This window comes from Oryzias latipes, chromosome 3, assembly GCF_002234675.1.
Source record: "Oryzias latipes chromosome 3, ASM223467v1".
Taxonomy (NCBI): Eukaryota; Metazoa; Chordata; class Actinopteri; order Beloniformes; family Adrianichthyidae; genus Oryzias; species Oryzias latipes.
The window spans coordinates 35,236,718-35,253,545 of record NC_019861.2 but is presented as its reverse complement, the minus strand read 5'-3'; the positions used below and the strand labels follow the sequence as shown (position 1 = coordinate 35,253,545).

Sequence of the window (16,828 nt, the reverse complement as noted above, 5' to 3'; positions counted from 1 at the left end):
GAAGCAGTTCTGGTCTCACTGATCCAGTCCGACATCAGTTTCTGTCTGCCAGACTGTGTCCTCACTCTGAAGGAACCACATTTCTCTTTCAAATGCTGCTCATTTTCCTGACTGTGATTTCTGATTTGGATCAAAATAGACGACATGCACTCCCACACACATACATGCAGCCGTTCTTCACGTCCCAGGTGGGCTCTGGCGACACATGAGTGCGTGTTGAACTCCAGGAGAGTGCTTCTTGTTGCTGCAGTAAACTGACATGTGACAGCAGTTGTCGCTGGGCTTGTTGAAGCTGCCTCCTCCAAGGATTTACCTTTTATTTTTTATTTTTTTTGTGAGGTAATTCAGAAAAGTCAAACCCATCTGGCTCCAGCAGCACATTTGTCCTTTTTCTGCTGACAAATAAGCCTTAAAATAATAGGTTGACATATACAATTCAAAATTTATCCCTACAGTATTTACATGAATTTCACTGTGTTTGACAAATAATCATCTTATCTTGGCAGAAGCAAATTCCAGGACCTCGTTACTGAAGCTTGAGGCGCTAATAAACTATTGTGATGACATTATTATTTTGTGCCAAGAAGTGGAAGAACTGCATTTGCAGGAGAGTAAAAAAAATCCTAAAACATTTGCTGTGAAAGCAGTTTTGCATGACATTTTTACCCACTATTGGATGGAGTCTGGGTTATTTATGTCAAAAAATAAAGTTTTGGAACTAGTGTCTGCTTTATTGTTGTTTTTTTTAAGTGCATATTTGATTTTGAAGCCACATTTTATCCAAGTTTATTCCCAAAAAGTTTCCTAATTAATTTACAGTCTCACTTCGATCATCTTTTGATGTATTTTTAAAAGGGTTCTCAGTGGTCTTTTAGTTATAATTTGGCCGTTTTAAGCAATAAAAGAAAAAACCTGTGTCGTTTTTAGGACATAGTCACTGCAGAATGGCAGGAGTCCATTAGAAATTCAGCTGTGAGTTGTGGACAGGACTGTTGGTGCGGAGTAAGCCAGACCCCTTCCCATCATTTATCTTTTTAAGGTCATTCCTGCTAGCTTAAAGCCCTTCACAACCCCAACCTAACATTACCGGTGCAACAGTAATGGTATGCAATATTGGGAGCTATCTAGCCGTAGAGTTCTGATCCAGATTCCAGCTCAGACGAACAAAAAAACAAAGACGTTCATGGATCTTTTTGTGTGCAAATGGATGCATCAGAATGGAGCGGGCATGAATGCTCAGACATGAATGTTTGAGCCAGATGGGGATTCTTAAAAAAAAAAACAATTAGGGATGCCCGCATTGAGAAATATTTAAAATGCAAAACTACTGCGTTCTGTAATGTTGAAATAAATGTAAACACTTTATTAATTTTCAGTAAAGCTTTGGTGGCAGCATAGACCAGCCTTCACCCACTGTTGTTCCCTTTTTAAGGTTGATTTGAGGTTGTGAATGACCTCATAGGCAATGTATCAGCCTTTAAGGCAATTCCAAAATGGAATTACAAGCCAAAACAGAACTAAGTATGTACTTGTTACTTATGATTAAGGGGAAATGCGTAATTTCAGGCAAAAACAAAGTTTATTGATCTCAAATATCTAGTATCAATGAAAATAGGAATATATTGAAAAGATTCATTTTGTTTGCAGTTTTATAAATCAAACAAAAGGAAAAAAAGATGACAATACTGCTGTAATAGTTGTTGTATCTAACAACCACCTTATTGATGAATGTAAAATTTCTGCTCCAACTCTGGAATTTGTCTAAATAAAGGTTAGCAGCTCTGTAAAGTTTGTAATGACAGCCTAATTCCCTGTGAACATAGCATTCAGATGCATAGTCTTAGTTGAAGCCCTTCAATCCTCTTATGCTGGCTTTGTTTTGCTCATTCTCTGTCTGCAGAGAATTGGGTTTAACGTCGGGTCTGGTGTTGTAATCCCACCTTTCTCCCCCAACTCACTCACCTCCCAAATCTCATCATAAATCCCCACGCCTTCACTTTTTGCAGGTTTTTGCTGCCATCTTTAATCGTGGACGTTTTCAGGAGCCTCATCTCTGACATGTTTTGTTCTATTTGTCTTTTTTTTAAATTAAACTTTGTTTTTATGTTCCATATTTCCTTCTTTTAAACACACTGCTGCATCGGTTCATCTTTTCTAGCTCAGGTCTTTTCAACTTTTGTTCCAATTTTTTCACACTAGCTTTGTCTTTTCTATCCATTCATGCCACTCTTCCTCATTCAATCCTCATTTGGTGTTTTTGACACCTGGCGTTTTCTCTCCTCTCCTCCTCTGAACCTGCGGAATCACACAGCAGATGCTGCACAGCTCAGGTACTGGAACATGATTGAAAGTGTGACAATCACACAGCAGCTGTGTCCCTGGGTTGACAACCTCGCATGCTTTGCTTTCTTTTCTCTCTGTCATCTGCTTTTCTGATACTTTGCAAAGACTTTCCAACAAGTTCGCTGCACTTCACTGTATCAGCTTTGAACACACATGTCGGGAAATCTTTTTTTTTTTTTTAAACTTGTCCTGTCCAACAGCTAGGCAGGCAGATGAGAGCTGAGGGCCTCTTGTGTTGGACATATTTTACTTTAACAAGAGGGGTTATTAATCTTCAGACAAACCAAAGGTATGTCTGAATAAACCCCTTTTGTAATTGAGGCCAAACTTTATTAATTTCAATCATGTCTGAAAATCTTTGGTGTTGGACCGGACGGAAAAGGAAAGAAGGGAAGAAGAGGGAGGGATGTCAGAAAGGGGGGGGTGATAGTGAGAGGGGGGGGTAAGACCATGAAGCAGCATAGAGCAGACAGGTTTACTGGTTGTTTATCGTTACGGTACAGTTCAAATGTAGTACAAAAAGGGCGGGGCCTGTTCACACACACTCAAATATTATCAACACACCTGCTAGCTGCAAGAAATGTTCACATGTCAACATGTACACAAAAATAGATAGTGTTCACATGTCGGGAAATCTGACTTCTATGGATGTCACTAACTCTCTGATAGGCCGCCCATTTCATTACTTCAATCTTGAGCCAGCCACGGCAGTGTATCTGATTTTTGCCCACAAAAACAAAGAACATCCACATTTTTTTCAAAGATGGATGTAGATATAAAATAAAAGCTTTTAGCCGATCACCTCTAGCTCTAGAAAGTGTGTGTGTGTGTTGGCCTGGTGCTGGCAGCGCAGACTCTTCCTGGAAGGGGCGGGTCCTCACTTTTCTCCGTCACAATGTCAGGAGCCGCTCGTGTTGTGGATTAGGAGGGCATGGTTTTCAGAGCGGAGGGTTTATAGAGGAACGCTCAGTCGAAATGCATGAATGGATCAAAATAGCACTTTGGAGTTGTTTATAGTGAGGAAGAAACTTTAAAATACATTTAAAAGCTCAAAAAGTGGATTTTTCATGATATAGGCCCTTTAAGGGACATCATAGCATCACTTACTCTGTAGCCTAGTAGGTAGAGTGTCTGAGTCGTTTTGAAAATGCTACCCAAAGCCCAGTTGGTTCCCAAGCATGGCTGTGTCTGCAGCTCCCCCCAGTGGGGTGGGTCAAATGCCGTGTGTGACAATTCACTTTAGGTGCATTGCTGCATAAAAGAAAATTTTAGCCATTAAAAAGCAACAAGCTCAGAATGCATAAAATGTAAAGCCTGCATTCGAACTAAATTTTATCTCTACTCTATATTTGAGGGGCAGCTGTTGGTGTTGTTTTATGTGAAGCTGCACGAAATACCTTTAAACAGCATTCAGAGTGAGGATCTGACAAACAAAACCATAAATTCAGATTCTGTGCTGAAAGCATTTACTGACACTCTCTCATGATTGGTTGGCAGTTTTATTGTCTCACAGCAACAAAGAGGCCACAACACAAAACGAGGCAGAGCCTGGACATCTGCTTCAACTCCCTTTGCTGCTGATGCCTCCTTAAGAATCACGATTGGTTCAGCGCGGGCAGACATGTGCTGGAAGAGCCGCACGCTTCACATCTTTTCGGGCTTCATAGATAATTGGCTATAAGCAGTTTTGGTTGGGTAAACCATTATCACAAAGCCAATGCCATTTTGAGTCTGATGATGAAATTAACAGTCAATTCCAAAGCCTACATTGGCTGAAGAACAAAGCACAACCTTTTCTGTAAATTGCCACTCTTCATTGCAATGAACAGGAAGTTTTCCACTTTTTTTTTTAAACCAATACGAGTGTAAGAACTTGCTGTTTATTTCATCATAAAACTCAGATTCTGCTGGAAGTACCAGTTAAGATGGGGATAAAAGCATAAGCCCACTCACCAATGTTGTATTTAATTGGTTGCTAAGAGCCCTTCAATCCCACCATTAAAGAGTCAAGCCTGAGGAGCTACAGATCATCAGGCCAAATGATCAGGTCCCGTGTTTTGTATCACTGAAAACTCTAAAAAGCCTGACTCCTTCCTGGGTGTTTCAGTAGTTTTGTCAAACAGGTATATCTGAGCTTGTTTACAATCATAAACCAACAAATAGCAGCATCCAATAGGTATGCGGCAGCTAGACACCAGATTCTACATTCAATAAATGGCTGATCAAGTTCAGAAGATATCTCAAAATGTTGATTTGTGGGTCTATCTGGCCCTGTAAGCATGAGGCTCAAGTAACCTTTGGGGATTGGAGTCCCAATAGGTAAGAGATCATTCAAGTCCTTAGATCCCAAGTGTCAAACTCCAGACCTCGAGGGCCAGAGTCCTACATATTTTCCAACTAACCTGCCATTGTAGCATCTTATTGACAAAACACACCTGATCCAGGTGATCAGCAGCAAGTAGAACCAGGTTTCTGGAAAAAACAAAAAAAAACAAAACGCAGGATGTGGGCCCTCGAGGCCTATGTCGGACACCCCTGCAGGGGAAAATGCCTTACAGCTTTTGCCCTACCCTAGTTACCACACTATGATGCCATCTAGAAAACAAGGCTACCCGTCTGTTTTTGTTTCCCTTTAAAGGTCACATGGTCATGAGACTATCATTGCTAATTTTGGTAAAAGACCTGCAAGATGCCTAGTGGGCCAATTTTGGAGAGTGGAACTGGTGCTGCAGGACGAACCGAGATGTTGGTGAACACCAGGGTACATTCTGGATGGTTTGCCAGTCCATTGCACAGACAAACAAGCACACACCTAAAGCTACAGCACTCTAAACGCGATTAGCATGACAGAGTCACCACATCTCAATGTTAAGTGAATGACAGACGTGATCTGAGGACCTGTGAAGCCATTTGAGTGTGGGGCGCCTCAGTCCGGAAGCAGAGGGATTTGAGTGTTGAGGTGCAATTGAGAGATGTGGTGCATCCAGAGTAAAAAAAAAAAAATTGAATTTTGGCGAGGAAGGCGCGTTGTGTCAAACAATTAGGGACTTAGCTTCGGCCACGACAAGTACAATGACGCTATCAGTGGGTGGAGTCCAAATCCAGATCAGAAGCTGATCTTTCTTGTCCTGAACTTTATGATATTTTTTTCTTATTTTCATCGAATCAATAATAAAAAGTTCCTCTATTTTTTTTCTTATTTTTATTCTTTCCCTACTTGGACTAATGCGGGACCGCAAGTCGTCATACTGGGTCCCAGAGACACGGAAACACCACGGAAGGTGGCCGTCATTCAGACACACATCCATGTCTTCCATGCATAGTAGATTATTGCATGTAGTGTTCAGGCTAAAATCATTTGTCGGTAGCTCCTCCCACACGTGTTGCAAATATGATGCACAAATCACGTTCAGTATAAACGCAAAGTAACATTTATATTGCACACCTGTGGACAATTTAGAATCACAAATCAACCTGTATTTTGGACTATGGGAGGACATCGGAGAAAACACAGAGAACAAAGTCTACACAGAAAGAACCCAGTCGGGATTTGAACCCCGACCTTCCCAAGCTCTGAGGCTGGACTGCAAACCACTACGTCTGTGCAGTCGGTGAGCAAACAGTGGAGCTGCTCAGTGGCCACAGGTGAATCTGAATTACTCAGGAGCAAATATAGACATGTGTATCCTTGAAAAAGATCCTTTGCTCTCACCTTTCATGAATAAATATGTGAGTAAAAAAAACAATTGTAAGGAAAATATTTAAAAACATCTGAACCTTCCACAGAGATGAGAATGTGTTTGGTCAATACGTTTTTAAGTCTTGTTAATTTCTGCTTTAATAGCAGTTATAGTTTTAAGGATCCCATTGTAATAATCAAATGTTTAGAATCATTTTTTTTCAGTCAGTATCCTTTATTTACACATTAAATTACTAACGAGATTTCATTCATATCCTCCAATTTATGCAGATTTGATGCTTTGAGTCTGAGCAGAGTGTTGAACAGGGACTTACTATGTTTTTGCATTTGGATGATGAAAATGCTTCATCAGATTGAAGTTAAAACTAAAAAAACATTTGGATTTTTTTGTAATCTACAAACCAAAATAAGGCTAAACATAAATGTGCTTCACTTGTTTGTTTGCTGCATTTCTTCCTACAGCACATAAGTATCTCTTCCATTTCGAACATTGTAAAGTAACACGTCTTAGGGTCTACCTGTAGATAATTCAGTCTAAAAGATGAAACTGCCGTAGGAGAACAGCACTGCGCTCCTCCCTGTGGGGAAAAGCTTTTCTCTTGTCAGCTTTTTATGAGTTTGTGAGCTCTGAAGACTCCAGCTCTGGAGGATATAAGCAGCAGCTGCAGAAGGTCAGGGAGACGCATCTAGATCAGTCTTATGTCAGAGCTGGTGGGTTGCAGCTTCGTGCAGCTTTTGATTTGGGTCCCTGCTCTCAGGTTTTGATTGTGGAAATATAAACAAAATATGTAATGAGTTTGAATCACCCCAAATTCATTTTACCACCAGAATAAAACATCATTTTCCATTTTCTGTTTATGGAAATATTTCAGCAAGTGTGCAAATAAACATTCATCCATTAACTGAACGATGCGCTCACATGACGAGCGCCTCAAAGTTAGTTGCATGTTAAATTCTTCCACTGGATGAAGATGAATGTCAGCCGTTTAATCTGCTTCCTGTGGTTTCAGTTTCCCTTCAGCGTAAACAGCTTCATTTAGAGTCGGCATAATCTGCTGTCAAATCAGACATGTGAGGAAAAACAAAGGTTCTCCAGACCTAATGAGGGAAAGTTCACCCGGTTTGTTGACTGGAGATACAGTTGTCTTTCTTTGTGTTCTGCATGTCCATTTCTGCCATATTTTTTTTGCAGCTGTCAAAATAATATGACGGCTGTTTTGCTCTTCATCCAACACATAGTAAAACACTCTGAGAGCTGCGTTTAAAATATGAGGTCCAGCATGTTAGCGCCATCAACAGCGGCGGGGCTGAATTTACGGCCCCGTGGTTTTTTTTTTTTCCCACATAGAGGAGGTTAATCACAGAGAAGCTGGAGTCTGGAGGCCTGACAAAAGCCAAATGTTTTTCTGGCTTTTTAGATATGGGACTAAAGGGACTTAAAGGACTTTGGACAGATGTAATGTTATTATTGCTGTTAAAGTTGTATGTGTAGCACTAATAGTTTGCATGATTGAATGAATGAAAGATTTCACATTAGTTGGTTTAAAGGCATAGGTATGCGTTCGTGAACACTATCTATTTTGTGTACATGTTGACATGTGGACATTTTTGCGGCTAGCAGGTGTGTTGATAATATTTGAGTGTGTGTGAACAGGCCCCGCCCTTTTTGTACTACATTTGAACCGTACCGTAATGATAAACAACCAGTAAACCTGTCTGCTCTATGCTGCTTCATGGTCTTACCCCCCCCTCTCACTATCACCCCCCCCCCCCCCCCCTTCTGACATCCCTCCCTCTTCTTCCCTTCTTTCCTTTTCCGTCCGGTCCAACACCAAAGATTTTCAATCATGGTTGACATGAATAAAGTTTGGCCTCAATTACAAAAGGGGTTTATTCAGACATACCTTTGGTTTGTCTGAAGATTAATAACCTCTCTTGTTAAAGTAAAATATGTCCAACACAAGAGGCCATCAGCTCTCATCTGCCTGCCTAGCTGTTGGACAGGACAAGTTAAAAAAAAACAAAAGTTGTATGTGTAGAAGGACCTAGTGTTCCTAAAAAAGAAAATCATTTTACTCTATCATCATCTTGGTTTTCGTGATGTTTTGTGCATTACGTTCACATCAGGTTCAAATACTAAATATCCACAGCTGCATCCATGACCTGCAGTCTTAAGGTGACTGTTCTGCCAAGCTGGCTTTGGCTCCTCTGATACCGTATTGTTTTAATGAGGCATCTAAGAATCACAATGCCAGTAGAAATGTTTGTATTTCTCAATCATTTTGAAATCTCTCCCCTTTGTAGAGGTGAACGTAAAATCCACAGCAGAATGAAGAAAACTATGACTTGTAAGACACATTCCCATGATAGCATCTCTTGGTTTGAAGGGAAACCTTCTAAAAATGTGATATTTCCATGTTTTGCCTTAATTGTTTGAATCATTGCAGGATAAACCGCCTCAACTGTGTCTCTTGTGCTCCATTTGGTGATGTTTGACCTCTAGAACTACTGAAGTGTGTTCCTCAGTTGTCTGTTACAGCGGTGGTGGATGTTTTCTTTGCAGTTCCTCATTCAGAGTCAGAAGCACTCACTTGTATCCATGCTGAGTGTCCACACACACCCCGCCGTTGAAGCAGGGGTTTCTGGGATACGAGGCGCAGGACTGATGGACCTGCTCTCTACCGGGACAGGAGCACACGGCCGTGGACTCCACCGTCACCGACACCAGACTCATGGTCCCACAATCCACCACTGTGGGCGTGTCCCGAACGTTCAGGAGGCTGGAGCAGCCGCCCGAGCCGCCGCACCCTGAACTGGAACACTCGTCCACGCGGATCTGGAACACGCTGATCTGCAGGTATGACTGGAGCTGAGGATGGAAGGAGAAATGAAAAAAATGACAAAATCAAACAACTTAGAAAATGTTAAGTTGGGTTTTCCCTTTTAAAAAATCAACGCAGGCAACATGATGCTGATGCTAATTGTGGCTCCCAACTGTTGGTACCATGTGTCTCCACTCGTCCCCTTCTGTACTCTGTTCTGAACCTATTTAAGGTTCTCAAGACTCATAATGAAACCTCGCTTTTTACAAAGCAGCAGCCTTGAGTCTTTGAAATGCCTCGTCCTCATCCGTTTGGGTGACAAACACTGCAGCGATGTAAGAAAGAGCTGTTAGTTAATTGTTCTCTTATCTCTTTTGTTTACTGTTTTAATCTTGCTCTGTTTTAATTTGTTTTACTCTGTGAAGCCCTTTGTGATTCTATCTGTGAAGGGTGCTGAACAAAATGAAGCTTCCTTACTTCCCTCATGTCTCATCAGAGTAGAATTAACACGTAAACATTTCCCCGTCTTTGCTCTGTGGTTCCTAAGCAGTTTTATCTTTTTTCTGTTTTAATGCAGAAAACAGAAAAACTAGAACCCCCTCCCCCATTACTTTATGTTTCTTAAGGTAAGGGTTCTTTCTTCTAATGAAACCAAAAAGCTCTTGAGTCTACAAAGATGCTTGCACTCCCTATATTTCATACCCATTTTCCAAATGTGAGTGTTCCGATAAGCACGGAGGACTACATGTCCACTCCTGCAATGCAAGAAGAACAAAAAAAAGCCAAGACCTCAGGGATGTATTGTTCCTCTGTCTATTGTTCCTGTGCATTTCAAGGAATCTGCTGTCTTCTTTTATAGCCCGAGACTCCATTAATATAATAAAAAGATGAAGATTGACATCCAAGAAACACGAAGGTGGTTTTTAAAGAAATTGAAAACTGATGAATCATTAAAAGTGGAAAGATTGAGCCATTGCAGGGAGAAACCAATGGATGGAGTGAATAAGGGCATTCTATTTTTTCCTTATTCCTCTTCGTCCATGGTCTTATGAGAGAATTAGGAACATTAGGAATCGTCCCTTTTCCATTCTAGTCCACCAATCCTCCTCCACTGGTGTTCGTCCACCCTCTCCACCTCCTTCCCCACCACCACGCTTCACATCTCATTCTGATCAATGCCTCCACTTGAAATCTTGGCTGAATTCAGATGAAACGCTTTGCCCCCTTCTCACAAATCACACCTGAAAGCCCATTCCTCTCCACTTACACATCTTTCTTTCAGCCGTAATTCTCCTTCAGATATTTTATCCTTACGGTTGCACCACTTTCATTGCAACTCCAATCCCTCTTTGTATGAGGCAAGAGGTGAGCAGCAGAACTGGGAGAGAAGCCAAAGGCTGAGAGGAGTGACTCACCTGAACTGACTGGTCTGATCATGGCCGAGCTGGAATTCTTTTTTTCCTGAGCAGGTTTGTAAATGCTAATCCAGTTTGGCTGTACATTCCCGCTGACAACGAGGGTCAGCTTTCTGTCTGAGATGTAAAGTTCACCTCCTATGACGCAGTCTGGAAATGAAACACCTACTTCCACTCGGCCTTCTGAAACATGAAATGCTGTCTGACTGGAGCCTTTGGCTAATGATGTCACCTGTTTTAACGTTACATATCCTGTCCTTTCAATGTGACGAACTGGGATTCAGACATATACAAGCTTCAACTCTGTTTTAAAAGACAGACATCCTGACTTGAAAAAAATCCAATTAAAAAGAGGATTTTATTTTTCAGATTAAAGCAGAGTGACCAGAACATTTTGGCTTCACCTTTTTAAGAAATTCTAAAATAAGAGGAACGAATGCTGAGGTTGGAGCTGCCAAGAACACCAAGACTAGATTCATGGATACAGAGGACATATGACGGGGGCTGGTGTGAGCAAGGAGGATGCACAGGAAGATGAAGGTGGACGATGGGGGACGCCAAAAGGCAAAGGAGAGGTGAGAATTAACATTGGATTGGTGGCTAAACGATCTGATCCCAAAATGTTCTCATTACAGAAAGAAATAACGATTGCTTCCTGTACTGATGAGACAGCTCCCTGCTGACTTCAGGGGGTGTCGCATCAAAACTGGATTTTTCACTGGAATATGTCACAAACCGCTTTTTATCGGACCGTTCTGATGGATTAGGCAAAAATAGAAAGAGCCATCGGAAAAGCAAAGCCACGGCACTTGTGTCACTCCTTCACTCATTTCACTTGCTAATGTATATTTAAGAGATTTCAGTTCACAACCCTTCATTTTCCAATAAATGTCAGTCTAAATATAGGCTCAGCTTTATGTAAGAGTTGAGCAGAAGGTTGTGTGCACTCTAACGACATAACGATGGGGAAGAATATTAGATCAATCTGTTCCTCCATCAACATGACCATGACGAGAAGGAAAGATACAATTATCCCCTTTTCTTTACACTTGCTTGTGAATTTAAATGTATGATTCTTCGTTTGGATTGATTTTCTTGCATCATTTCAATAGGAAGATCCATGTCAACACTTTTCACTTGGTGGGGTGTGGAGTTTACCATGGCGTCACCTCGATTCACGAATTTTCTAACCTCTTTGGGACAACAGTAAGGGTTTTAATTAAGCCAATCAGTGGTTTTCTCCTATTCTGTCTCCCCATCTTCCGGGAAAACCCTCTTCCTGCCCCCATCTCCATCTCCATCTCTATCCAGTCCCAAAGTGTCACTAAACCTCCTCCCCTTCATATCCACCAGCAGTCTACAGATTTTGGGAAGCTTTGTAATGCTTTTTCCTGAAAGTAGTCCTCTTATTTTATGTTATTTTATCTTAAATTACATCCTTGATTTGTATGTAATAACCTTCATTTATGTTTTTGGGACAGATCAAAGCTCAAAGAAGGCACGGCTCCATGATGATATCTTAGTCTTCCCCAGGTTCAAAATCCTTACACATCCCTACACATGATCACCTGGATTAAATCTTCTAAGAAAAAGAAGAGTTGAGTCGGCAGAAATTTATGGATGGATGGACGGATTTAAAAAAAAAAAAAAACAGGAAAAGGTGACCTACCTTTTGCTTGTGGGCTGCCAGATACCCATGGATCTTCTCAGGCTGCAGGAAGGAGGGGCCTCCATGCACGGCAAAGCGAACGTCCAGCATTCTGTCCTTCGCATCCATCAGGCTAAAGATGTTGACATCATCCGGCGGAACGGAGAGCATCTCTGACAGGAAGTCCACCAGCAGCTCGTAGCGACTGCGATGCTTCCCCCTCATTTCAATGAATTCCTTTGCTGTGACGTCTGAGGAAAACACGAACCAAACGGACGTCAAAGGAAAACCAAGTGGTTTAAAATGAGCATAAAAAAGCCTCTACATTTATGCATCAATCCATCCATCATGAAGAAACTCTGTTAGAAAGGAATACTTGCAACCCAACCACTAACGTCACCATCATATGGAATAGAATCAAGGAGTTTAGCATTGTTTATCTGGCTTCATTTCAGTGCAACAAGTACAGCATCGTGTCTAAGCTGCAGAAGGCAGTGGATCTTTGGCTTTTGGTAAGATGTTAACGAGATCCTCCGTTTTTTTTTTCTTTTTTTTTTTAGCTCAGACTGGAATGGAGACCATCCGGAAATAAAGCTTTAAGGAGATTATAAAGTCTTTACAGCTTAACTCTGATGTTTCACACAGAATACATTAGAAGAAGTTCATCTTCCTTCTGAACTTCACGACATCCCATAATAAAGCAAGATGTGTCTAAAAGTTACGACGCTGAAGCAGATAGACTTCAAACTAAAATCAGTAACCGAAAAAATCCTAAATGTGAGCAGAGAGTTTAGAGTGGACGGGAGAGGAACCGGGCCGTCTGACGTGGCCTTCTGCTCAAGATAATAAGGATAATAGCTTTGCAATCTTTTAATGCATGTGGCGCTTCCAGAGCCTTTTCCAAGTCGCAACATAAAACACTGAAGAAAGACATGACAGAAACCGAGCTTATGAAGATGAATACGGAGCCGTCTACCTGCACCATTACTTAATGTAGGATTGCACCCCTTTTGCGGGGCAGCGTGATTTGATGGCGGCTGTGTTGAATGCAAAATTGATGGCATCTTAAGTTGTTTTCTGACGTGCAATCGCAATGATAACGTATGTTGGAAAATTTCATCCCAAGCAAATTATTGGATGTGGGAACGCTGCAGCCATTAGGATCATTGCAATTTGGCTTCAAGCTTAAACAAAATAAATAAATGAGGAAGGTCACCAAGGACAGCAACCTTCAGTGACTTTAATTATGGGATATTGAAAGGACTTCAGGATGCAAAAAGCTAATTTCCTCAACGTGAAACGTGTGTGTGTAAGAAGTACCTTAAAAGCACAATACATTTCAAATCATTCCCTTTTTTTTAACCAAAGAAATCACATAAAGTTGAACACTACTTTCTTTAACTACGAACTTGAAAAGGAGCCTCATAATGTTATATATGAACCTTTTCATGTAGCATCGCACATAAAAGTCTATAATCAGACTAGATGCATGATATTATTTAAAAAGATGTTCATAAAACACTTAATTGTAACGTCATGAATCCCAAATGGAGTGTTATCATTTGCACCCGTTCTTTATATACTTTCAGACAAATGCCAGTTTGTTTGCTTGTTCTTTCACTAAAATATTTAGTGAAACGTATACGTAAGATGTTATAATTGGACAGAAACAAACTTGAGAAGAAGCTTTTTTTTTATTTTTAGCTCTGTGGCACAGTTGCCACAGATGCCCTTTATTGTTGCATAAAATGTGTCAATTTCTATGGAGCTTTTTAAACGCAGACTTTTAAAGTGCACCAGAGACTTTAGATCTTCAGCTTTACCTACTGCAAGAGCAGGAAACAAGGGACTTTAAAATATTTCATTTTCCAGCAAGAACGCTTTTTTTTTTTTTTTTGTCAACATAGGAGTCAACAACATGACGGTACGAGGCGGCTGAGAGAATTCGTTGGGAAAGATGATTAGGCGGCTGAGTGGGGGAAAAAAATGGAGACGGAGCGTCTGCATTAAAAGACCAGATTAGGAGCTGGAAACAGGGTGAGCAGATACAGTGTGAGGGATTGAGGCGAATGTCGGCTCCCATCAGTCGCTCCAGCTGGAGAAACAAGGACACGGGCAGACAGAGAGACAGCTCAGAGGGCTGGAGGAAGGCTGGTAACTCCTAATACAGAGCGGCAGCATTGCACCTGGCTTTGATCCAGCCTACCGACTCACTTTCGCTTTCCCCTTCCCCACGGCTTGATTGGAGGCGGTGTACAGACACTCTGCTCTCTGTGGGCTTCGAGTTTCTCACAAAGAGGTGCAAAAGAGGAATAAATATCACTCCTGTACATGTATACTAGAGTGAGAGAGAATTCAAGAAGTGGGAAATAACAAACACAATAGTTATTCTGAGGCTGTTGGTTCCTTTTTGTTCAAAGTTTTGAAGTGGAGCGGAAATTTTCTAAAAACAACAAAGTTAAAAACGTTGAGACTCAACTTTACAAAAAAAAATCACCAAAAGCAACTTTTATTTTGTCCTTATATTCCTACTAGAAGAAGATTATGTCAGTGTGACATCACTGCATTATGGTTTATAAGACAGTCATGGTCATCTTATTAGATGCGCTCCCTCACAAAGACATAACACCCATCAGAATAGAAATCTGCTGCATTTAGGCATAAAAATGTGGTGACATTTATTTAAAGTGAAAATTATGGAGTTAAAAAAAAGGAAATTTATGAGGATTTATAAGTGTTTTAGTCGAATTGTTGTGAATCCGGAGCAGACAAAAATCAAAAAGAGCTTATTTGTCCACTGGGTGGGCCACAAGCTCCCTGCTCTGATCTCTCAGAAAGAGGGTGGGCGGGGTTTGCTCTGCGCCAACGGTCCCGCCCACAACTCAGAGGCAAACTTCTGATGTCGCTCTGCAGAAACTATGTCCCAGAAAACAACACAAGATTTTGGAAAAAAACAACATAATAATAAAAATAATTAAAGGAGCACTTTCAAAATAGATCAAAAGATGCTTGGAGTGGGACTTTAACCCTTTAACATTTAAAAAACACACTCACTGACAAACCGTAACTCGTTTACATGATCAACGTGAATCAACTGATTCTGACGCAGAGAGCTGTTGTTAAAATACAAGTTGGACGAAAAAATTTATGAAATATCCACATTATCTACTTGGAAATATTCATTGTGGAGAGAAATATAATTATGTGGATTATTATTGTTTAAAATGTGTAAAGTAGATAAAGGGATATAGGCTTAGATAAGCAATGGCTCTGCCTATCCCCTTTTCAAATGTATATTTTTGAGTTCAGTCTAACAGAGACTTTTCTTTCTTATGAAACACTTTATGATTATTATTACTTTTTATATAATTATTTGTTATAGCTTTGCACGTTTTGTTTTACATGTTTGAAATAAACCTAGATCTGGTCCAAAGGAAGCCTTTCATATCTGCATTATTGTGCAAAACAACGAATGGCTGCTTTTCTCCCCTTCCCAATCTGCTGGAATTATGTATGATTGCGTAAACGGTTTTAGATTTGCGGCAGGCGAAAGAATGTAAAGAATGCTAAAGCTCAGCTGTACAAGAGTTGGGAACAATCCGAGAGTTTCAGAAAAATTAATTGATAAATAATCAACAATTTTTTCTGACACAGCCATCTCTTTGGCTCACAGAAACGGATCCAACGAAGGCGAAATGTTCAACGGGGAGTTCTCATGTCTGTAGAAACACTGCAAAAAATAAATTATGAGGTAAAAAAGAATGTTTCTCGTCATGCATAAAAAAAAACCATTAGGAAAGTTTAGCAACAATAATCCTAGTATAAAAATGTGTCTAGGATTTTTAAAATATTTATATCTCTAAGAATAAAGACACGACATGCATTAAAAAAGCTTAAGATGTGTGCAAACTTGTAAGAAAAGAATAATTTTCTTATTTTTAGGGATAAAAGGAAAAGGCAATGTTGGTTTTTACTCTCTTTTGAGACAATAAATAAATCCATTCATCCGTCCATCTAACATCTATCCATCCATCCGTCCATCTAACATCTATCCATCCATCCGTCCATCTAACATCCATCCATCTATCCATCCATCCGTCCATCTAACATCCATCCATCTATCCATCCATCCGTCCATCTAACATCTATCCATCCATCCGTCCATCTAACATCCATCCATCCATCCATCCATTTAACATCCATCCATCCATCCATCCATCTATCCATCCATCCATCCATTTAACATCCATCCATTTCTTTTCAGAGCACCTTTCATAGAATAGAGCACAAGGTGCTTGACATAAAAGACATATATACAATTTCGCAGGTTAAAACAATAAAAAGCCATAAAACCAGATAGAATAAAAATACAAAAAACAATAAAAGATACAAACATTAAAAGAAAGGAAAGGCTGTGGCTAATAATAGACAGAACTACGTATGTGAATGTTAAGTTAAAAAGATGCATCTTTTAAGGTCTTGTTTTCATGAATTTTTATTCCTAACCACTAATTCTTAGAACTGCGGTGGGAAAAAATGCATTACACTGCACAAAACCCTGCAGCGTGTGTTCTACAGCAGCAAAAAAAAACAAAAGTGAGGCTGGAGTTACCAGAATCAGAACCTACCAGCACAGTAAGCCAGGCTACCAGGAAAGTTTTCTGTAAACACACAAAAGGTCCTCATGGTTTGTGCTCACTGTGTCATTAAATGAGTTTCACAGTGAGGTTTTCTTTCCTGCAATATGGGAACATTTGAAGGACTTTTTGTTTACCACGTTTTTACCTTTTCATCAATATGGAGAACGCAGGAGGGACAGAGAGACGGAGCCTTAATCTCAGTAAGGCAGATTTAACGAGCACTTCCTCTCAGCTTCCTTATTGCATTCCACATTTGTTCT

The 16,828-nt window shown here is 40.4% G+C and overlaps 1 protein-coding gene across 1 annotated transcript in view; it reads right to left on the bottom strand.

The window, feature by feature from the left end:
* The window catches only part of LOC110014444 (neural-cadherin-like), a 338,096-nt gene that overhangs the window by 112,473 nt on the left and 208,795 nt on the right, over nucleotides 1-16,828 (bottom strand). Inside the window, exons 25-26 of the mRNA XM_023953704.1 lie at nucleotides 11,950-12,179; nucleotides 8,635-8,912 (exon numbers count right to left, since the gene is read on the bottom strand). Of these exons, the coding sequence (XP_023809472.1) occupies nucleotides 8,635-8,912; nucleotides 11,950-12,179 (508 nt within the window). The remainder of the gene's footprint in view (nucleotides 1-8,634; nucleotides 8,913-11,949; nucleotides 12,180-16,828) is intronic.